The 24,050-nt window shown below is 38.6% G+C and overlaps 1 protein-coding gene across 1 annotated transcript; it reads left to right on the top strand.

Moving 5' to 3' along the window:
• Nucleotides 1–1,022: 1,022 nt before the first annotated feature.
• Nucleotides 1,023–17,536, top strand: NOP58 (NOP58 ribonucleoprotein; the record flags this gene model as incomplete). Its single annotated transcript, XM_079709879.1, has 12 exons — nucleotides 1,023–1,130; nucleotides 2,989–3,125; nucleotides 4,808–4,872; nucleotides 5,839–5,973; nucleotides 7,397–7,542; nucleotides 8,383–8,509; nucleotides 10,112–10,275; nucleotides 11,151–11,285; nucleotides 11,538–11,599; nucleotides 13,760–13,893; nucleotides 16,681–16,841; nucleotides 17,232–17,536. The coding sequence occupies 12 exons, from the start codon at nucleotides 1,023–1,025 to the stop codon at nucleotides 17,280–17,282; spliced, it is 1,425 nt and encodes a 474-aa protein (XP_079566005.1). The 3' UTR covers nucleotides 17,283–17,536.
• Nucleotides 17,537–24,050: the final 6,514 nt, after the last annotated feature.

The raw sequence follows: 24,050 nt of genomic DNA, 5'->3' as shown, positions 1-24,050 counted from the left end.
ACACTTGTAAGGAAAATACAATTATTACAGAAATGTATATTAGAAAGGAGTCAATGCTTTACAATATGTAAACTGTTAGAACTCAACAAAAGTAGCTTGAATCTTAGCTTCCTAGAGTGTAGAGACCTCTGTAAGATCTGTGTGGTTTTTGTCCTCACCTTTCATCTTCCAGATAGCAGATAAAATGCACTTGAAATTCAAATGATTGGGAATTTGAATTCCCAAGGAGGAAAGAGCAAGTACCTGGCTGATTAAGCACAAACTGCTGCCTGACCTTAGAAATTGTGACAGACTTCCTGCCAGGCATACTTTAAATTCAGCCAAAACCCAGACAAGTAGAGAGGCATTAGTATTAATTAGTCCATGTGGGTCTAAAGGATCTAAGTATAGGTCTAAAGAAGGGTGAGAGTTATAAAGTAGCACATTTAGAGCTTGCCAAAAATGAAAACAGCCTCCAACTCAAATTGGCTGCCTTCAGTAGTAAGTTCTCAATCGCTGGAGGTTTTAAGTTAGAGGCCTGTTGACACATCTGGATCAAGGATTAGCAAAAGTAAGACCTCCACTCGGACATACTTAAACTGTGGCAGAACCTTCAAAATGAATACACTCCTTTTTACAGGAGTGTAAACAGGGTTGACAGGGTTTTTATGGTATTTCACAATCAGGCCAGTCGGTCTATAGTGACACAGGAGAGTGAATCAATTTATCATTCCAAAACAGATTGTTTCTAACAACTTACAGTTCTGAGTTCAGAAGGATTGTGTGACATAGAGAGAGGAATGCTGGGTCTGGTTTAACTCCTGGTTCTGGAGTGGAAATGAGGGTGGGAAGATCAGATGAGATTGTGAAATGTGTAACGTTTATCATTTCACTTCAGAAGTAATATTAAATTCAGCTCTTCTGAAAAGAAGTGGGGTTTTTTTTCTTTATTTATAAAATTTAAATAAAATCTTAAGCTCTTACAGTTAAAGTTTTGAGTTAACTCTTTTGTTTTTCTTCCTAAAAAAGCATTCACAGCTCTGATGGAGGGCAAAATCAATAAGCAGCTGAAGAAAGTTCTGAAGAAAATAGTTAAAGAAGCCCATGAACCCCTGGCTGTAGCTGATGCTAAACTAGGAGGCGTCATAAAGGTAGAGTTATAATTTTCTTTTATGCCTGCTGATCAGAGCTCACCATACAGCATAAAGACTGCAAAGCCTAGCCTTTGCAATGAGTTGTTTATCATAAGTTCTCAGATTTGAATACTTGATCTTTTTCCCCTACGCTACATAATAATTGGTTTCCAATATGATTATCAAAACTAAGGTTATATAAGTGATGCCCCAAATGATAACACTTTATGTATATCCTGGCATATTTTTGTTTAGTGACATTTTTTTCCCTTTCAACATAAATCACATTTCTTTTTTATTGTATGTGTTTATTAGAAAACTTTAGTAGGGAGTAGAATTGCTAAGGTTAAACATAAAGTGAGAATGGAAAGAAAGGCTGGATATATAGACTCCCAAACATGCAAGGCAGAAAATTTTAGAGGCCAGTTGCAATACTTTGTATGTATGTATGTATGTATTTTTGGCTGCATTGGTTCTTTGTTGCTGCGAGCGGGAGCTACTCTTTGTTGCAGTGCGTGGGCTTCTCATTGCGGTGGCTTCTCTTGTTGAGGAACACAGGCTCTAGGCACGTGGGCTTTAGTAGTTGGAGCACACAGGCTCAGTAGTTGCGATGCACGGGCTTAGTTGCACTGTGACATGTGGGATCTTCCTGGACCAGGGCTCGAACCTGTGTCCCCTGCTTTGGCAGGCAGATTCTTAACCACTGCACCACCAGGGAAATCCCAGTTGCGATACTTTGATTTTCAATAGTTACAGTAGGTATTACAGTGCAAGTTCATGAACATACCTCTCATTCTTTTTATTTTTTCTTTTTTTTTTTTTAGTTGAAGTATAGTTGATTTACAGTTCTCTCATTCTTGAAGTAAGGATCAATTCTAGGTGTTTGGAGGTAGGAAAGTGCTGAAGAGATTAGAGGGGTTTTTTTTTTTGAGGTAGGATTGTGAATTAAATAAGATCGTTTGGATAGATTATTTCTAATACCGTCAGGTAATGAAGTTTTCAGTGATATCAATGTCTATCTTCATCCTTTGAAGTGCCCACAAGTCTTAGTTTATATTTCCTGTTAAAAACATTAAATTTTAGCATAATAAACATACAGAAAGGCACATGGGACAGCAAGTTGCTGGCTGGTGGGATTATGAATACCTTTAATTTTTTCTTCTCAGTTTCCCCTTTTGCAAAACTTAAACACTGGTTGTCTCTTGTATGCATACTAAATATTTCTTTCTTTAAATGTGATGCAACATACACAATTTTACATGCTTGTTGTTTGCATTTGATGCAATAGAACTGTAAATTTGTATGGAGTTAGCAAATACACTGCAAAGTGAAAAAAATGAAGGCGTCCAGAACAGATTCATCCTGTTTGCCTGGGGTGTGTAAAAACTTAAATTTTATAAAGATTTATGTATATGTATACACATATACATTAACGTTAGTATAGATTTGGAAGTACTTCAGGGATCCTAACAGTAGGGAAAAGGCCTAAGGCCCAGAACTTGTGCTTTTCATTCAGTTCCCTTCTCTAGAGTACTATTGATTAAAACCTTCTGTGTGTATTACCTTTATAATTTTTATAAGAGGCTAAATAAGGTAGTAAAAGATCCCTCAAACCACCAAAAAGAACAAAATTACTAGGTTAAATTGTATTTATCTATTTATGGCTTTGATTCGTGTAGACAGGCTGCCTTCCCGGAAGCTTATACCAATTTTGACCTCTACCAATAGTATATTCAAGTGTTCTTCCCACAAACACGAGAAACTGCTTTTATGAAACTGAGAAATGTATACATTTAAATCAATGCTATTTTAGTATTTAAATAATTTTAGGAAAAGTTTAGTTCTTTATTTGATACAAGTGTTCTTGTTCTTATAGGAAAAGCTGAATCTCAGTTGTATCCATAGTCCTCTTGTTAACGAACTTATGAGAGGAATCCGTTCACAGATGGATGGATTAATCCCTGGGGTAGAACCACGTGAAATGGCAGCCATGTGTCTTGGGTTGGCACACAGGTGAGATTTACTGGAAAATAGTCTTATTATTTTTATTTAATAAACAGTTATATAGCACAGTTCAAGGTATGTTACAAATACTATCTTAATCCTCAAGAATCTTATGAGGAAGGTAGTGATAGTATCCTCATTTAACAAATGAGGAACTTGATGCCCAAAGTCTGTATAGCTGGTAAGTGATGAAGCCATAATTTGAACCCAGGCAGTTTGGCTCCATTGTCTGGGCTCTAAACCTGATGATAGGCATTCTCTGCCTCTCTAGTATTAGATGCCACAATTCTTGGGCTTTCTTTTCTCTTTTACATCTCCTAAATCATTTGCTACCATTCCATCTACTTGCCATCTCCCTGAATTTTCTCATCTGCTAATGATCTTCTCTTCTGCTTTGTGTGTGTGGCTTGTTTTATTGAGTTTTTTCTTGAGTTTTTATGAGGCAAAGAAAAGCATTAACCTGTCATGTTTAACCAGAGGTCCATTAGACCAGGAATTTCTGCTATACTGTGATAAATATAATCCTGAAAAACTTGGCATTCTTTGAAATTGCACTACAATAATAGGGTTTGTGAAATAAAAATAGGATTAAGGGTAAACCACTCAAAACCTAAGTAACTTTGTAACCCTAAAAAAATTAACAGTTAAAAAGACATGTTAGGGACTTCCTGGCGGTCCAGTGGTAAAGAATCCATCCTGCAGGGCTTCCCTGGTGGCACAGTGGTTGAGAGTCCGCCTGCCGATGCAGGGGATGCGGGTTCGTGTCCCGGTCCGGGAAGATCCCACATGCCGCAGAGCGGCTAGGCCCGTGAGCCATGGCCGCTGAGCCTGCGCGTCTGGAGCCTGTGCTCCGCAACGGGAGAGGCCACAACAGTGAGAGGCCCGCGTGCTGCTAAAAAAAAAAAAAGAATCCGTCCTGCAATGCAGGGGACTCGGGTTTGATCTGTGGTCAGGGAACTAAGATCCCACATGCCGCAGGGCAACTAAGTCCAGTGTGCCGCAACTAATACCCGGTACAGCCAAAAAATAAAGGACATGTTAAATTTATATTACAGATATACTACAGTAAACAAAGGTCTGGACCTTTGAACAAATAAAATAAGATTAATTGGCATTGTGCACAGCAGTAGTTCTCAATCAAGGGCAATCAGATACCCCTCAGAAGACATTTGGCAATTGGGGTTGAGGCCAGGGATGTTGCTACACATCCGACAGTGCACAGAATAGACCCCACAACAAAGAATAATCAGGCCCACAGTGTTAATAGTGCCAAGATTAAGAAACCCTTATGTATAATATTGTTCCTACATGGCTTTCTTCTTTTCAGGTGTTACAGTGCTGTACTTTTTTTTTTTTCCAGTGGCATAAAGCATTAAATATGCTGCAAAAATCATATGTGAACCAGTATGGTTTGAGCTGCACAGCATTATCCTATTTATCATTCATAAATTAATTCATGTTTCAGAAATGTAAGTTATAGCAGGACAGATGTACTTGTTTTCTTTTTAAATGTGTATTTTTAGACCTTAAATATTGTATTCTTATTTAGCTGATTTTCCCATGCAGGAAAAAGGTAAACAGTATAGCTCCAGGACAGGGATTCTGGTAAAAGTTTTTTTAAGATGTTAATTAAATGCTTTTCCTAAATGCTTTTTTTTTTAGTGATGTATATTTTTCCCCCTTCTCCCCAGCTTGTCCCGATACAGATTGAAATTTAGTGCTGACAAAGTGGATACAATGATTGTTCAGGCAATTTGTAAGTATAGTACATGTGAGGGCTAATCTGTTTGTCTCTTCGTTGTGGTTTTTTCCTGCTGTTAAAATTATATCTTTTATAATTGTTGAGGAAGAAAAGGGAGATGAGCTAGAACTGTCAGTAAGTAAAGTAAATTGAAAAATGCAGAATAGAAGAAAGGAAAAACTAACTATAATTTGACTAGTTGGATAATATGGATTACACTATTAATGTAAACTGATTGATTTCTCTTTTTCCATGAAAAATGATAAAACCATAAGTGGGATCTGTGTTGTGTTTTATTTTGCTTTTTTCACTTGTAGTTGTATATAATAGGTCATTCTCCCATGTCATTGGGTGATTTTTGGACATCAAAGTCTTAACGATTTCCAATTTTAAAAATCCCTTTAAACAGCAATTGTATTTGTAGGTGTATATACCCAAAGAACTGAAAGCAGGTAATCAGATACTTATGTAGCTAATGTTCATAGTAGCATTATTCACAGTAGCCAAAAGGTGGAAACAACCCAAATACCCATTAACAGATGAATGGATAAACAAAATGTGATATATACATACAATGGAATATTATTCATCCTTAAGAAGTTCTAATACATGCTACAACATAGATGAATTTTAAATGTTATGCTAGGTGAAATAAGCCACAGGCAAGAAGACAGATATTGTGTGATTCCACTTATGAGGTACTTAGAATAGGCAAATTCATAGAGACAGAGAGTAGAAGAGATTACCAGGGGCTGGGGAGGTGGGGACGAGGAGTTATTATTTCATGGGTACAGAGTTTCAGTTTGGGTTGATGGAATAGTTCTGTAAATGGATACTGGTGGTGGTTGCACAGCATTCTGAGTGAATGTGAGTCACTGAAATGTACACTTGACAATGGTTAAATAGTAAATATATTTCATCACAAGTTTTTTTTAAATCCTTTTAAGTTCCTATTTTCTTTTTCATTTTAATCTACTGCAGCCCTGTTAGATGACTTAGATAAAGAACTAAACAACTACATTATGCGGTGTAGAGAATGGTATGGCTGGCATTTCCCTGAATTAGGAAAAATTATTTCAGATAATTTGACATACTGCAAGTGTTTACAGAAAGTTGGTAAGTAACTTGATCCTTTAAGGCATTGAAAATAGCAATTTATTTTTATTTATTTATTTCACTGTGACTCATTTAAAACATGAGTTACAGTGGGTTTTTTTCTTTTTCTTAAACTTCCAAGAGATTATTATGTCTTGCAGGTTTGGGGAGTGTAGCCATATTAATATCTGTTAGAGTTCAGGAAAAAAGTAACTTTGACTTCGATGGCCTGTGCAGCAGAGAACATGGTTCTCTAATTTGGTTTTTCTTTTTAAAAAAAATATATATATATATATATATATATATATTTCTTTTTAAAAATATATGTATATTATTTATTTATTTTTGGCTGCGTTGGGTCCTTGTTGCTGCGCACAGGCTTTCTTTTAGTTGTGCTGAGTGGGGGCTACTCTTTGTTGCAGTACGCGGGCTTCTCATTTCGGTGGCTTCTGTTGCAAGCACAGGCTCTAGGCGCATGGGCTTCAGTAGTTGTGGCACTCGGGCTCAGTAGTTGTGGCTTGCAGGCTCTAGAGTGCAGGCTTAGTAGTTGTGGCACACAGGCTTAGTTGCACCAAGGCATGTGGGATCTTCCAGACCAGGGCTCGAACTCGTGTCCCCTGCATTGGCAGGCAGAGACTCCTAACCACTCCGCCACCAGGGAGCCCCTAATTTGGTTTTTCTGGAAATGGCTTCTTATGGTTAATGTGTCTCAGTGAAATTACCATTAATAAGGACAACTGTGGACTGGGGGTATCCTGAAATATATTAATAGTAATTAATATTAAAAATAGTATTGCTGTCTATACTGTTAGTGTTAAGTTGTATACTATTAGTACAGCAATATTAGTAGAAGAACGTGAGGATTGTTAATAAATATGAGTTACTTGGCTCATATTATATTATCATATTACTACCCCTAAGAATTCATGGCCCTAGGGGGCTTCCCTGGTGGCGCAGTGGTTGAGAGTCCGCCTGCCGATGCAGGGGACACGGGTTCGTGCCCCGGACCGGGAAGATCCCACATGCCGCGGAGCGGCTGGGCCCGTGAGCCATGGCCGCTGAGCCTGCGCGTCCGGAGCCTGTGCTCCGCAACGGGAGAGGCCACAACAGTGAGAGGCCCGCGTACCGCAAAAAAAAAAAAAAAAGAATTCATGGCCCTAGCTTCAGTATAACCTTAGCTACAAATTGTCTATCACAGTATTGTAAGTCCTGTTTCATGGTGTATTTTGGTTTTTTTGTTATCTATATTTTTTTGGAGGGAGGTGGTGGGGAGAGAAATCAAGCCTTTATATGAGGAAAGTTACTAGGTCAAACTTGTTCGCTTTTTGTTTTGTTTAGGCATCCTTTTCATTGGCTTATCTCTACTTTTTTTTTGACTATTTGGTGGATTTTATATAATTTATTGAAGAGTGATTCTCCCTCATCCTCTGCAAACATTCCATAGGCGATAGGAAGAATTATGCCTCGGCCACACTTTCTGAATTACTGCCAGAAGAGGTTGAAGCGGAAGTGAAAGCAGCTGCAGAGATATCTATGGGAACAGAGGTTTCAGAAGAAGATATTTGCAACATTCTGCATCTCTGCACTCAGGTAAACTATACACATAGAGAAACTAGTTGTGGTGGTACCAGCTCTGTAATTTCTGATGGCAATGATGATTTTTAAATGTATTGTTCACCTGATAAATAAATATGAGGGTGTTCAGTCACTACCTCATCTGATGCCATCTTGATTTATACTTAGAGGGGGAAATATATACTAAAATGAAGTTAAGAGTACTGTCTTATTGGGCTTCCCTGGTGGCGCAGTGGTTGAGAGTCTGCCTGCCGATGCAGGGGACACGGGTTCGTGCCCCGGTCCGGGAAGATCCCACGTGCCGCGGAGCGGCTGGGCCCGTGAGCCATGGCCGCTGGGCCTGCGCGTCCAGAGCCTGTGCTCCGCAACGGGAGAGGCCACAGCAGTGAGAAGCCCACGTAATGCAAAAAAAAAAAAAAAAAAGAGTACTGTCTTATTTATATTGTTAGCATTATCTGAATAATAAATCCATTAAAAAGGCAGAGAAGTATAGCTTCAATTATTTAATTTTAACTTTTATGTTTATAGCCTGTATTTTTTCTCCCTCTCATTTGAAGATAACTATACGAGAATCACAGGGGATGACAGAAATGTCTAGCCCTTGGAGTTTTTTAAAATAACAGTAATATTGATTAACATTATTTTTAGGCAGTGTATTAGCTTGTTTCCATACATTATCTTATAAGATCTTCACAACAGCCCTTTTGTAGGAAACTGAGGTAAGAAATGGTTAATTTTCCCAGGGTTGTACAACTGCTCTGTGATAATTTGGGACTCCGATGTTTTAGACATATGAATTTTACACTGTTTTTACTCTTGTCATTTATGACTTACTCATTTTGTTCCCTACACTAGGTGATTGAAATCTCCGAATATAGAACCCAGCTCTATGAATATCTGCAAAATAGAATGATGGCCATTGCACCCAACGTTACAGTCATGGTTGGTGAATTAGTTGGAGCACGGCTTATTGCCCATGCAGGTGAGGATTTTAATGTAATTTGTAAACATGGGTATTGAGAGTTGTTGTTTTCTAGATAGGGTATTTTTTTCTTTTATCTTTAAACTACACTTATTAAAGTAATTCTAGGTAATAAATAGAAGTAAATGGTATATTTGTGAGGACTAAGGCCAAGGTGTTCAATGATGATTTTTATTTGTATGCCTGATTTCCTTTCGGATAATGAAGGCATCTTTAGTCACTGCCTCTTCTGAGACACTTGTGGTCCTTTGTCAAAAGTTTGTTATGGTTAATTAGAACAACCAGATGAATGCAGGAGGATGAAATCAGTTAGTATAGGCTTACCTCGTTTTATTGCACTTCACAAATACTGCTTTTTTAAAAAATTCAAAGTTTGTGGCAGCCCTGTGTAGAGCAAGTCCATTGGCATCATTTTTCCAACACCATTTGCTCACTTCATGTCTGTGTGCCACATTTTGGTGATTCCCACAATAATTCAAACTTTTCCATTCTTATATTTGTTAACGTTGATCTTTGGTCAGTGATCTTTGATGTTACTACTACAACTTCCTGAAGGCGAGTGTATGTTTGTTGAATTTTAAACATGTAATTAGTGGTTGAGCAACTGCATTAATATTGATGTTTTCTGGGGAAATACTTGGCGGTCCAGTCGTTAGGACTCCACGCTTCCACTGCTGGGGGCCCGGGTTCAATCCCTGGTCGGGGGACTAAGATACCTACCACAAGCTGCATGGCCAGGCCAAAAAAAAGAGAAAGAGATTTTTTTTCTTAATTGATGTTTTGTGACAGAAAATCAGTGCAGCACATCTAACAAAGCATCAACTTTAATACCTAATTATTGTGCTTATATCTCCTCATCCATATCTTTTTTTTTTTGGCTGCATTGGGTCTTCGTTGCTGCCTGCGGGCTTTCTCTAGTTGTGGCAAGCGGGGGCTACTCATTGTGGTGGCTTTTCTTGTGGAGCACAGGCTCTAGGCGTGCGGGCTTCGTTGCTCCGCGTCATGTGGGATCTTCCCAGACCAGGGCTTGAACCCGTGTCCCCTGCCTTGGCAGGTGGATTGTTAACCACTGTGCCACGAGGGAAATCCTCCTCATCCATATCTTAAACAAGGGGTAAATAAAGTGTAAGAAGTTTATCACATAGATCTACTGAGATGTCCTAATACTAAATTTTCACTTTATTTATCTGTATGTTTTTTCATATCTATAGTAGTAGGATATCTGGTGTCTAAAATAAATCTCAGAAAAATAGGGGCTAGATTGGGTGGTGTTTGTGAATACGTGTGTTTTTATCTCTCCCACGGTATGCTAATGAAATGTGAAATAGTAATACCACCTCTTCAGGCAAATAAGTAAAATTGAACAAGTAACCTTCAATTTGTCATAGACATTCATCACAGACCTCTGCCTGTGGTGTTAATGGATGAGTCACAAATGCTGAGGTATCAGGAATTTGGGGTAATTCCAGACTATAGAATCCTGTATTATATCAGATTTTTATTTACTCTGGTGGCTATAATATTAATATAGGTCTTTTTAATACATGGAACTTTCAAATACTTGCAAGTACATTCCTGGTAACTACTTCTTTTCTTTTGAAGGTTCTCTTTTGAATTTGGCCAAACATGCAGCTTCTACAGTTCAGATTCTTGGAGCAGAAAAGGCACTCTTCAGAGCCCTCAAGTCTAGACGAGATACCCCGAAGTATGGTCTCATTTATCATGCTTCACTTGTAGGCCAGACAAGTCCCAAACACAAAGGAAAGGTCAGTTACAGTTTTCCTGGAGTAGGCCTTTTTTTCCTCCAAACCATTTTCCTCCTACTGTTTCTTTTTCATCAAATAGAGAATGGTGAATTCTTTAAATAAACACTTACGTACACTGAAAGAAAAGGTTAGAAGAAAGGGTTACTGCTTGCTGTTACTATTTTTCTAGACTCCACCCATTGGTGGGGACAGGGATGACACATAAGAAGTTTTCTGTGTGGCAGGAAACCAATTTAACATCAATATTTATGACCTATAAAAAATAATAGCACATACACTGTGCTAACACTTGATAGGACTTTGGTGAATCCTCTTAATAGCCCTATGAGTTGTAGGTGTCTATTTTACAGAGGAGGAAACTGAGGCTTAAAGTACTTGGAAGCTTTTTACAGGATACATAGTTTAATAGGAATTGAAATGTTATAAAATTCAGAGCAGAGTGATGAGAGAGATAAAGGGTTCAGTAAAATAAAATGTTAGTTAAGCTTGCGGGGGCTGAGGGCTATACTTAATCTGGATGATCTCATGGTGTAGGACTAATGTCACACAGTAGAAACTAAAGGAAGATGGAAGAATGGTTTGAGCTAGTATTAGACATAAGCTACTACAATATCTTTTCATCCAACAGAATAATGGTGGTTGTGTATATAACCAGTTAGCCATCATACTGTGGCAAAGATTCAAATAGAAGATAAGTGGCTTGAGTTGTATGGTTTACAATACTTTTGTAATTCCTGATTTTTAAAAAGTCCTAGAGTGAATTGTAGAGTCAATGATTCATCTGTAGTGTTCTCATGAATAAATTATTGAGAGAATTTTTTACATCTCATCTTGGAGTATAGTTTGAATGCCTCTAACTTCAAGTTCTCTATTAGATTTCTCGGATGCTGGCAGCCAAAACTGTTTTGGCCATCCGGTATGATGCTTTTGGTGAAGATTCCAGTTCTGCGATGGGAGTTGAGAACAGAGCCAAATTAGAGGCCAGGTTGAGAACCTTGGAAGATAGAGGGGTAAGAATCACATCCTGCATATTGCAGAAGTGTTACCTGTCAAAAGTTAATAAACCACGAGTAGTTTATGTACTTTTTCATTTCATTTGCTAACCAGTTTTACTTTTATGATACATTTTAGTATGTCTAATATATTCTTTTTGTGCCTGCTGTTAACAGTTTACCTAATATATACAAAGAATTGACATACTACCATATATATTATAAAGAGATTATGCCTTAGAAAACTATTAATAATTTTTCTTTTCTTAGATACGGAAAATAAGTGGAACAGGAAAGGCATTAGCAAAAGCGGAAAAATATGAACATAAAAGGTGAGTGAGTACATTTGGGAGAAAATGAATGAACAATTTTTGCTTATTTAAATGTTAATTGTTGACAGTTTTTTTGTTGTTTAAAACAACTAAGTATCCCCCTAATTTATTTCTTTGCCATTTACAGTTTTCCATATTCACGTCTAGTTTTTAGTCATACACACATTTATACGTTGTGCAATAAGTACACATAATATATTTGTTTTGGCCTTTTTCCTTAATATTTAATTTACTCATTTCCGATAGTATTTTTCCTTCATAGTTCCTATATAGTATAACATATATCAAAACCAAAGTCCATTCAGAGTTAAGCCACAGGGAAACCTGTTTTTGTTTGTTTGTTTTGTTTTTTGGGGGGGGGTTGTGGTATGCGGGCCTCTCACTGTTGTGGCCTCTCCCGTTGCGGAGCACAGGCTCCGGATGCGCAGGCTCAGCGGCCATGGCTCACGGGCCCAGCCGCTCCGCGGCACGTGGGATCTTCCCGGACAGGGGCACGAACCCGCGTCCCCTGCATTGGCAGGCGGACTCTCAACCACTGCGCCACCAGGGAAGCCCGAAACCTGTTTTTTAAAAAAAAAAAAAAAAAAAGAGAGAGTCAAAGAAAAAGTCTATAAGTGGCTAAGAGCCATGATAAGTATTCAGACCTCACTATGAAATTACAAAAGATACTTGTGGGGAGAGGTGTTTTTGTTACTATTTGAGATAATGTTCAATACTGATGAGGTTGTGATGATAGAAATAGAATGTGGAAAACAGATTGACGGTATGTGTCAAGAGCCTTAAAAACATTTCTAGTCATTAATCCATAAACTGTGCTTTTAGGACTTCTTACAGTCCTTTAGTAAAATCTTATAAGTGGGCAGGGAAAGCAATATAGTAACATCTCATTATAAATATGTGTTTAGATATATGTTTTAGTATATACATTCATAAAAATTGTTTTCCTTGATTCTGAAAAGAAACCAAATGTATTCAGTTACGGGCATTAATTAACATTTACTTTTATATTGTGAATTTTCTAAGATCTCTACAATGACCATGTATTTTGTAATTTTTAAAGCCTAATTTGTTGTGTTTAGTTGAAAAAATGTGGATATTTGTTTTTGGGCTTGGTTTTTGTTTTTGTTTTTCTTTTTTTTTTACAGAAAATCAAAAGTTTAATAACACATATATCTGGGAGAGACCCAGGAGAACCTAGTCACTACTTTGTTTCTTAAATTATAAATGTTTTTAACCTATAAAAGTTAACAGCTGTGAGCCTGCAAGATAGCTTAATAGAACATTCCTTAGCTTGTTTTTTTTTTTTTTTTTTTTTTTTTTTGCGGTACGAGGGACTCCCACTGTCACGGCCCCTCCCACTGCGGAGCACAGGCTGTGGACGCGCAGGCTCAGCGGCCATGGCTCACGAGCCCAGCCACTCCGCGGCATGTGGGATCTTCCCGGATCGGGGAACAAACCCGTGTCCCCTGCATCGGCAGGTGGACTCTCAACCACTGCGCCACCAGGGAAGCCCCCCTTAGCTTGTTTTGAACAATTTTTTAATGTTCCCATGCCATTATGCTTATGACTTTAAACACGTGTGCTTAAAGCACCAATTATGAGGTTTAGTTCACATTTTTGGCACGCAGTACTTTAATTTTTCTTTCTACTTTGTTAGAACAAAAGCAAACATTTGGGTTTCAAGGGATCTTTATCCATATATATCCCTTCTTGTTCCTCTGCCACTTGGAATCTTGTGATGGAGTATTCTGTATTAAATTTGATTTAGGGTTTTTGTTTTGTTTTTCATTGAATTGCCCAGTGTTCTAAAACTCGAATTGGTTCAGTTTTTACTTTCTAGTGTAATCATTTGGTATAAAGAGGTTTCCTCCATTTTTTCCCCTATGCTGATTGACTATTTTTCTATACTATAGTCACTACATTGATTACTAAATCAATTCATTTAGCTCACCACTTCTCTTGAAGTGTGAAGTGTGACCTACTGTTGACACCTCTTTACCTTTTGGAGACTTTTTCATAAACTGCCCTAAAGCCACTAAAATGAAACAGCATTGTATGCTTGTGTAAGTATTACCTAATGACGTTTCCTTTTAAATCTCTTTAGAATTATTTGATTACTGACATTTGTAGGGATTTTCTAAAATTCTGTGGCTCTTTCAGTGAAGTGAAGACTTACGATCCTTCTGGTGACTCCACACTGCCAACCTATTCTAAAAAACGCAAGATTGAACAGGTAGACAAAGAGGATGAAGTGGTTGAAAAGAAGGCCAAAAAAGCCAAGGTTAAAATTAAAGGTTAGTTTGAATTCTTTTTAATGTCATTTATACTCTTATTCCTTAAGAAGTACAGACTTCATAAATCTTGGGAAAGTACATACCATTGAACTTTATTGTGAAACCATCCATATTGAAAGCTAATGGTGTTTTAATAAACCATCATGTTCTCTGGGAATAATTAGGATATTGTTAAATTTATCATGTTTCATAGAGGAATGTGAGAAGTGCCTCTTTGAATATGTAGGATTATACTAAGTGTACTAAAACTTTAGTTTCTACCATGTGAACTATTTTGAGAATCAGCTTAAAATAGAAGAAAAAAGGTATGTGGTTTCTAAATTAGTTTTTGAAATATTTCTGTTATAGTAGAGCATAGAATTGATGCAGCAGTACTTTTCGTCATTGTTTCTGTTACATGGAAAGGACTAGAGTAATAACTGGGTAGCCTGCCAACAGAGTGATAATATTTAATAGGTGCTCACCAGTGAATTAGGCTCTCTTGCAGAGTTGATAAGTGAGCTCCCCCATTTATTAGCTGCACCTGTGTTGAGTGCCTACCAGCTGGTCTAGCAAGAAAGGCATTAAAGCAATGACTGATATAATTTTGGGTTTCTAAATAGCTTAGTGGTCAAAAGTACTATCAGGGCTTCCCTGGTGGCTCAGTGGTTGAGAGTCCGCCTGCCGATGCAGGGGACATGGGTTCATGCCGCGGAGCGGCTGGGCCCGTGAGCCATGGCTGCTGAGTCTGCACGTCTGGAGCCTGTGCTCCGCAACGGGAGAGGCCACAACAGTGAGAGGCCCGCGTACCGCAAAAAAAAAAAAAAAAAAAAAGTACTATCAGCAAATGTGGTCTCCTGCTCTGGGTGAAGAAAACATAAACAAGTTATTTATTTAAGTGACTATTTCCTAACTGAACAACAATAAAGAGATCCCTAAACCCATCAGTAACATTTGAAACACCCAACTCCAGATTTGTATCTTTACTCATATATTCATTAAGCTTTTCAAACTTAACATTCCTGGACCCTTACCACTCCCAGTCTGTGGCTCCATAATATTCTCCATCTTATAAATGGCAACTCTAGTTGCTTTGGCCTTTAGCACTGACTCTTTTTATAACCCAAGTCTATTCTGGCAGCAAATCCTCTTAATTCTATTTTTTTATTATTATTATTTTTTGCGGTACACGGGCCTCTCACTGTTGTGGCCTCTCCTGTTGCTGAGCACAGGCTCCGGACACGCAGGCTCAGCGGCCATGGCTCACGGGCCCAGCCGCTCTGTGGCACGTGGAATCCTCCCGGACCGGGGTACGAACCCGCGTCCCCTGCATTGGCAGGCAGACTCTCAACCACTGCGCCACCAGGGAAGCCCCAATTCTACTTTTTTAAAAGAAACAAAATTTTTTGTTTGGCTGCGCCAGGTCTTAGTTGCGGCAGGTGGGCTCCTTGGTTGTGGCATGCAAACACTTAGTTGCGGCACACATGTGGGATCTAGTTCCCCAACCAGGGATCAAACCCGAGCCCCTCTGCATTGGGAGCGCAGAGTCTTAACAACTGTGCCACCAGGGAAGTCCCTTAATTCTACTTCGGAAGTGTATCTAGAACTGAACCACTTATACCCATCTCTGCTGTTTTTAATGTAGTAGCTACAGTGGCACCCCCATTAGCTCTCTGATCTAATTCTACTCCTTGCTCACTCTGCTCCAGCCACACTGGATTCCTTGCTATTCCATGAACCTGCCAACCCCCCTTCTTTCCTAAAATAACCATAGCATTTGCTCTTCTCTTTACCTGAATGTTTTCCCTCAATATAGGTGCATAATTCACTCCCTTCCCTCTTTTATTTTATTTTTATTTCTTTTTAATTCCTTGGCCACATGGCATGTGGGATCCTAGTTTCTCGACCAGGGTTCGAACCCGTGCCCCCTGCAGTGGAAGCGTGGAGTCTTAACCACTGGACCGCCAGGGAAGTCCCCTCCCTTCCCTCTTTTAGGTATCTGCCTGACTATCCTGTCTAAGATGTCCACATGTATTGCCCTCCTCAGTGTTCCTCTTCTTTATCCTTAGGACTGTTTACTATGTAAAATATTTTATAGCATATCTTTTTTTCTTTTTTTGGTCTCTCCATTCTCCTACTAAAGTAAAAGATTCATAAAAGCAGGAATTTTTGTCTGTGTTGTACCTTGCTGTATCTAGTTGTCTAGAACAAGCCCTGGCATATAGTAGGTACTAAGTAAGTATTTGATCAATGAATTTCTAATGATAGCAACCAGTTATTAAGTCCTCATTCTAATGTGCCAAGCATTCATGCTAAGCATTTTGCATAAATTTTCATGTGTTAAATCGTTAAATCCTAGAAATTGACCAGTGAGATAGACACTACTAAATTTTATAAGGATGAGGAAGTTGAGTTTATAAAGGTTATTAAATGACTTACTCAGGGTTTCAACAGGTTGGATAAACCTAAGTCTCCTAACTCCAAACTCTTATTAATCATTTCTAATATAATTGACTAGTCTCCCCCAAAAAATGGGTTTGGTAATTAGATGATTTGTTTTAATCCTGATCTCTCTGTATAGCTACATGATCATGAGAATTTTACTTCTCTGAGCTTTCTATCATTTGTAAAGTTAGTAGTAGTATACTAGGTAGATATTTGAAGGACCTTTGCAATTGTAAAATTATGTAATAAACATTGGATAGTTGACCTGAATGACAGGAAAAAACTAAGACTCTCAGAGGGGTTTTGAGGGAGAGAAGTCTGATGCAATGTTAATTGTAGTATTTTACACTTAACCTTATTCAGTTGAAGAAGAGGAGGAAGTAGTAGAAGTAGAAGAAGATATAGTAGAAGTGGTGGAAGAACAGGAGACATCTGTGAAGAAAAAGAAGAAAAAGGACAAAAAGAAACACATTAAAGAAGAACCGCTTTCTGAAGAAGAACCATGCACCAGCACAGCAATTGCTGTATGTTTGTTTTTAATTACCAATACTTTATTGACATGGGCAGGGTTTCTATATTTTATTCTACTCTGTATATTAGAAATGAACAGGTAGTTTTTAAAAAATGGTTTCATTGATGAGGAAGTACAGCAACATTGTTGTGTTTATATTATAAAGGGCCATTTCCTAAACCTAGAACCTTATTGCAAAATGGGTTTTTGTTAAGGGTGGAAGAGAATATCATTTGGTACAGATGATAAAGGTGGTTTTATATTTTTAGATTTTAGTCTTTGCTCCAAACTTGTTTTCCAGGGAAATAGAATAGACCTACTTTGCTTTTTATGAGGAAAAGTTATTTTTAATCACTCATACATTTACAGGTCTTTCAAAAGCATTCTTGTTCGTTATTTTCAGAGTCCAGAGAAAAAGAAGAAAAAGAAAAAAAAAAGAGTTAATGAGGACTAATGGAAGGAACCATTCTTTCAAAGATTTCTTAATTGAATCACCTGGATACATCATGCTTAAAATTCAGTCAGAAATACACCAGAGATGCTCTCTAAAATAATCAATGGGAGGTTGGATGAAGCAAAATGATTAATCATCAATAGCATTTCATACCTATTTGTGTCTCAACATCACATCAACTCTGTTAATTTTATTATATCATCATTTCTTAGAATATTTGTTATACAAATAAAAATATTTTCTTTGTATTTTAAGGCAGTTCTGTGGTTTCTCTGTTTTACGTAGAGAACTTTTGGCCATTTCTGTACGTTATTTAGCATTTAATGATTAGTATTTTGATAATTATACCTGAAAAGTGAGAGTTGTGAACCATTAATTTGAAACGTAGCCTTTTGGAAGGTAGCAATTAGATGGACCAGTTTAAGAATCCCACTCTAATATGTTTCTCTTTCTTTTTTGGACTGTCTTTCATTTTTCTCCTGTCTTTAAGTAAAGCTGTGTTTTGTGTTCAAGGTTTTAAAATTAGGTGAGCAAAACTTTTTGGTGTCTCTTCAGGAAGAAAAAAATTGTTCCTAACTTTATTTGTTTGCATTTCTGAAAGGTGCAAGAAAATCATTATTAATCTAGACACTTGATTTATTTTTAAAGTAATCTAAAGTGACTTAAAAAAGGATAATACAAGATTATTTATAGTAAAGAATGGGGGTGGTTATAAAGGGAAAACAAGATGAGCAAAAATAAAATGTCAGTAGGAGTGAGGTGTAAACCAGGACACAGAACACCGAAGAGAAATCTTTGTTTCTAAAAGATGGTGTATAATAAATGAATGGCAGCCATATAGTCATGACAGCTACGAGTTTCATGGACTTTTATGTCTTGCATCTTTGGGTATGCCACAGGCATGGTGCGAAAAAACCCAATTTAATAAAAGCATTAGCAGTGGAGGAGCTATAATGACTGTAAGCTTTTGAGTTCCACCTCTGCTTTTCTTGTAACCTTGGGCAAGTCAAGTCAACAGCTCGTAATTTTAATTCCTCATTTGCAAATCAGAGATAACGGTCAACTTTCCTCCTAACAATGGTTTGTAGAAAATGAAATAGTACAAATTTTCAGAGATGGAAATATGTTTCTGACGTAGATGTTTTGATTGAAGTAAATGCTACATGAAGTACATGTAGCCATCTCTAGAAAATTTTATATAATAAAACTGGTTATTTTGCCTCCAGGAGAATATTGTCATTTTGGACCACCTACTCCAGACACATCCTTGATTTGGGACATAACAGACTTATTTTTAACAAATTTTGATGAAAGGGATCTGTTGATGTGTTAGGGGCTGTATAGTCCAGAAGCTTTATATCTGAAATAAGATGGACCTTGAGAATACTAATCAATAAGCTTCTACTCGTTGAGTGGTCTCCTGTAGGCCTGGAGGAAACCTAGATGAATCACAGGCCTATCCACTTAAGTGCTAAAGCCCTAACTATTTAAAACACTAACCAAGGGAATTCCCTGGCAGTCCAGTGGTTAGGACTCGGCGCTTTCACTGCCCAGGCTGTGTTCAATCCCTGGTCGGGGAATGAAGATCCTGCAAGCCTCTCGGTGCGTCCAAAAGAAAAAGAAAAAAACACTAACCGAAAGGTAGGTTGTGGTTCTTTGTGCTAAAATAAAACACTTGTCCTATTGAAAAGCCTTGGGAACTTAGGCTGAAATGGGAAGCTCAAGTGAATTGTGTGTACCTAATTTTGATTAGCAAATTTGAAGAACTTCTGTGACAAGGCCACATAAAATAATCTATGCTTAAAAAGTTACTGATTCTCCATTGTCCTCCATCCCCTTCCCTTCAAAAATGCAAATTTATATTTTCTGGTTTAAACTACTTCTGTATCTCTCCAGTGTCTGCTGGGTCCTCAGTATGCTTACTTATCAAGACCTTGGCTGACCTCTATCCTCTCTCCAGAATTCCAACCTCATAACACTTTGTCCAGTTCTCTATCCTTGAATTCTCTTCAATCCATTTGTTGCCTTTCTAAGGTCGTCTTTTAAAACTTAGCTCTGGGGATTTCCCCGGTGGTCCAGTGGTTAAGAATCCACCTTCCAATGCTAGGGGACTTGGGTTCGATCCCTGGTTGGGGAACTAAGCTCCCACATGCAACTAAGCCTGCATACCACAACTAGAGAGAAGCCCGTGCGCTTCAACGAAGACCCAGTGCGGCCAAATGGCTGCATATTTCTCAGTCTTAGCTTTGGTTGACTATCAATTTAACATGCTAAATCAGTGTTCATACCAGCCTCACCATTTTTTCATATCAAAGTGTTTACTATTTAGTATTTTTCTTTCAAGTATTTAGAGTTCTTGTTTTTTGCTGGTTTCTTTTGCTGTTTTGCTGGTTATTACAGAGCTGCAGTGAATGTTTTTGTACATTTATCTTCATGTACTTGTGTTCCTGTAGGATAAATTTCTAGATGTAAAATTACTGCATCAAAGGGATCAAGTGTAAAATAGTGTCAGTTTGCCTCCAAAATATTGTAATTTATATGCCAACTAATAGTGGTAAGAGAAAGCTCCTGTTTCAGGAACGGTCATACTTTTTATTAGCATCTACCCCAGCCTCTTACTTGTTAACACAGTTTTGCACATGGTAGTTTTTTAAAAAATACTAACTTGAATTAATTGGTTTTAAATTCGATAATTTTCCCTTTCTATTTTTTGAAATTCTGTAGTCAAGATGTACAAGAGGATTCCAGTTTATCAGTACAGAACTGAATCATATTCAAGATTATACACTCCCACCCACCCCTGTGCTACTACACCAAAGAGGGAATTTGAGTAGACAAAGATAACTTTTCTTCAACACTCTATACCACTAGGTGCCGGAAAATACAGATCAATGACTCCCACCCCAGGTTTGTGCAAAGAACAACTTGCACGGTTGTAAGCGTGGCACTGCACCTCTGTGGTTCTTAATTATGGTCCACTATCATTTATTGGAAAGTAGGCAGTAGTAAGCCTAAAATGATAATTAACATTTACTGAGCACTTATTATGTGTCAGGTGCTGTTAACTTTTAGTCAAACAGCCCTTTCTAACAAATACTATTATGCCCACTTTATATGTGAGATGCACGGAGAGGTTAAGGAACTTAGTCAGTGCCATTCCAATCATTAGGAATGCCTCTAATGCTAATGCTCTATGATTCTGAAAAGTGCAAGCTACTCTATGTTGAAACGTTTTATTAATAGTGAAACATTTTCGGGCTTCCCTGGTGGCGCAGTGGTTGAGAGTCCGCCTGCCGATGCAGGGGACACGGGTTCGTGCCCCAGTCCGGGAAGATCCCACATGCCGTGGAGCCGCTGGGCCCGTGAGCCATGGCCGCTGAGCCTGCGCGTCCGGAGCCTGTGCTCCACAACGGGAGAGGCCACAACAGTGAGAGGCCCGCGTACCGCAAAAAAAAAAAAAAAAAAAAAAAAAAAAAAATAGTGAAACATTTTCTTAATAGCCTGAAGATAATTCAAATCTTGTTGAAATATGAGGTGGTGGATATATGAATGTTCATCGTATTTTTTTCTGTATGCTTGAAAATAATCCTAATTAAAAGGTTTATTTTTTTAAAGCAATAACATGCTATTTATTTTGCTTTAATTCTGTGTTCTTTATCTCTGAAAACTTCTAAGATCCTTACAACATTGTTGATCAACAAGCATTTGGGAACCCACTCTGGGCACTTGTTAGATGGCCAGGAGAACTCAAGGGAACAGAAGATTCAGCAGCAGCTCCCCTCAGGAAGTTTACAAAGTGAACTTCAAAGCTCACACCCTCCTGGGATGATGGTCTTTTTCTCTTTTAAGTCTGTTTTGAGGAAGGGGAAATTCAGGGAAGCGCTAGTAGAGATCCCAATAGAAGATGAGAATATGGAAATTATGAAGACAAAAGCTGCAAAGTGGAATTTGAATTTATGGAAGAGAAATCATCCCCCTCCCTTCTGAAGGAAGCAGAGAACAGCAGAAATAACAGCAGCAGAGACCTACCCCTTGGCAGGTAATAGAGTTGTTAGTACAACTGCATCCCGTTGTACCCTGTATCCTCATCCTAAAACTGCTCTCCAACAGCCTTTGAACCCTGGCAATTTTTTTTTCTTTTTAATAGCAGTTATTACCATCTGGTTATCACAGCAGTGTTTAGGTTTTTTGTTTGTTTTTGTTTTGGCTGCGTTGGGTCTTTGTTGCTGCGCATGGGCTTTCTCTAGTTGCGGCGAGCGGGGGCTACTCTTCGTTGCAGTTCACGGGCTTCTCATTGTGGTGGCTTCTCTTGTTGCGGAGCACGGGCTCTAGGCGCACACCGGGGAAGTCCTGAGCCTTGGCAATTTGATACTCACTTGGAGCCATGCTGTGTCATAGAAATGTGGGGAAGCCATCTTGTGAGTTCTTGGGGCCTCAAAACTCCTTCCTTCTTAACCTGAGCCGAGAAGCAGAGAAGGCCTTTGTTTCATAGCAAGAGTGAATGTTAAATGTGCCTGACTCCAGGGAAAAAAAATTGGTCAGACAACAAATGCACCTATTTATATCCTATAATTGCTGAGCCAGCAACATGCTAATAACCAGCTGGGCATGATGGAGAGGCCACAAGCCGACTGTCAGAATGGGAAGATCCCTACACTAGTGATCAGTGAAAATAATCTGCATGAAAGTGCTGCATAAACCAAAAAATACTGTATGAAGTATCCTTCCTGTTCGTATGAGCTGGTTTCACCACTTACTAGTTCATGTCCCTGGACAAGTAAACCTGTGCCCTCTTGGAGCCTCAGTTTCTGCATCTATAAAATGGAAATAATAGTTCTCTGTTTATCTTAGGGCTCTTGGAAACTCCGGTGAGATCATTTATGTAAAAATTCCTTGTAAACTGGACAAATGTATTATTACTCAAAATCTGTTCTAGTTAAAAACAGTAAGACTCGAGAATTATGTGTGCCAGGGGAGAAATCAGTGGGAGGGATTGGGGAACCTTGTGTGGCAGCCACTAGCAAGCCATTTACCATTTATCCCTTTCTGGGCACACGGCTTAACCATATTCCTCAGCCTTGCTTGCAGTTAGATGTGGCCATGTAACTGAGTTCCAGCCAATGGAATGGTAGTGATGTACACCACTTGGAGGCCTGGTCCATAAAATCCCCCACTGCACTCCTCAGTGCCCTATCACCCTGCTGTTGGCTTGATGCAGATAAACACTGTAACCTTAGAAGCCAGTGTTAAGATAGAAAAGCTACAAGGTAAAAGACACCTGGGGCTCTGAATCACCACCAGTGGCTTAGAGAAGAGCTACCCACTGATCTAGAACTTCCATTTTGGATTTTATAGAGGAAGAAATAAACTTTTGCTACACTTGGGCCATTATATTAGCTTGAACCATATGAAACTGCCAATATTTGACTTTTCTACCTATAAAAATGATAATTTCATATGATTCAACCTATTAGATATTCTTGTTTGTTTCAGCAACTAGTGCACCCTTAATAACACCATCTTAGATAAGGTCAACCTTTTTTATTTTATTTTACTTTTTAAGTAATTATTATTTTTAAAAATATTTATTTATTTGGCTGCACCAGGTCTTAGTTGCGGCATGCAGGACCTTTGTTGTGGAGTGTGGGATCTTCGTTGCAGCGTTCGAACTCTTAGTTGTGGCACGTGGGATCTAGTTCCCTGACCAGAGATCGAACCTGGGCCCTGTGCATTGGGAGCCCGGATTTTTAGCCACTGGACCACCAGAGAAGTCCTTTAACCTTGTTTAAAAATTGAAGTATAGTCAATTACAATGTTGTGTTAGTTTCAGGTGTACAGTAAAGTGATACATTTATATATGTATTCTTTATATTTATATATATTTTTCAGATTCTTTTCCCTTTTTTTTGTTTTTTTTTTTGCGTTACGCGGGCCTCTCACTGTTGTGGCCTCTCCCCCTGCGGAGCACAGGCTCCAGACAGGCAGGCTCAGCGGCCATGGCTCACGGGCCCAGCCGCTCCGCGGCATGTGGGATCTTCCCGGACCAGGGCACGAACCCGTGTCCCCTGCATCGGCAGGCGGACTCTCAACCACTGCGCCACCAGGGAAGCCCTCTTCCATTTTAAGTTATTACAAGAGACTGAATGTAGTTTCCTGTGCTCTGCAGTTGGTCCTTGTTGTTTGAGGAAGTCTTTTAAAAACCATGTTCGCAGAGGTGGGACGGAAGTTGGGATTGTTGAGCCCGTGGATAGTAAACTGCCTGCTTTTGGTTCAGATTCTGATGTAAAGATATTTGATTTGCTCCATAGAATGCTGGCTCATATAGTTTTAATTCATTGTCAAATCGAAAAAGTTGAATTCATTGCCGAATCAAAAATAACTAATTGTCATGCAGTCAAAATATTTTTTTCATTTGTTTTTTGACCTTTTAAGAATCAACATAGCAAAGAAAAAACCTAAAACCAAACTAAACAAGGCCAAAAGAACAGAACCTCTTTAATAGATAAATAATTAAGCTGTTTAGGAGACAGAGACAGAGAAATTTATAATTATGCAGGGAGGAGTTCTTTCTAAAATATAGGAAATTCATAAAATGGGAAAATGTTGATAAAATTGACCACATAAAAACTTTTGGGGCTTCCCTGGTGGCGCAGTGGTTGAGAGTCCGCCTGCCGATGCCGGGGACATGGGTTGGTGCCCTGGTCCGGGAAGATCCCACATGCCGCGGAGCCTGCGCATCGGAGCCTGTGCTCCGCAACGGGAGAGGCC

Source organism: Hyperoodon ampullatus, assembly GCF_949752795.1.
Source record: "Hyperoodon ampullatus genome assembly, chromosome: 8".
NCBI lineage: Eukaryota > Metazoa > Chordata > Mammalia > Artiodactyla > Ziphiidae > Hyperoodon > Hyperoodon ampullatus.
The sequence above is the reverse complement of the archived record's forward strand: the minus strand, read 5'-3'. Positions and strand labels throughout refer to the sequence as shown.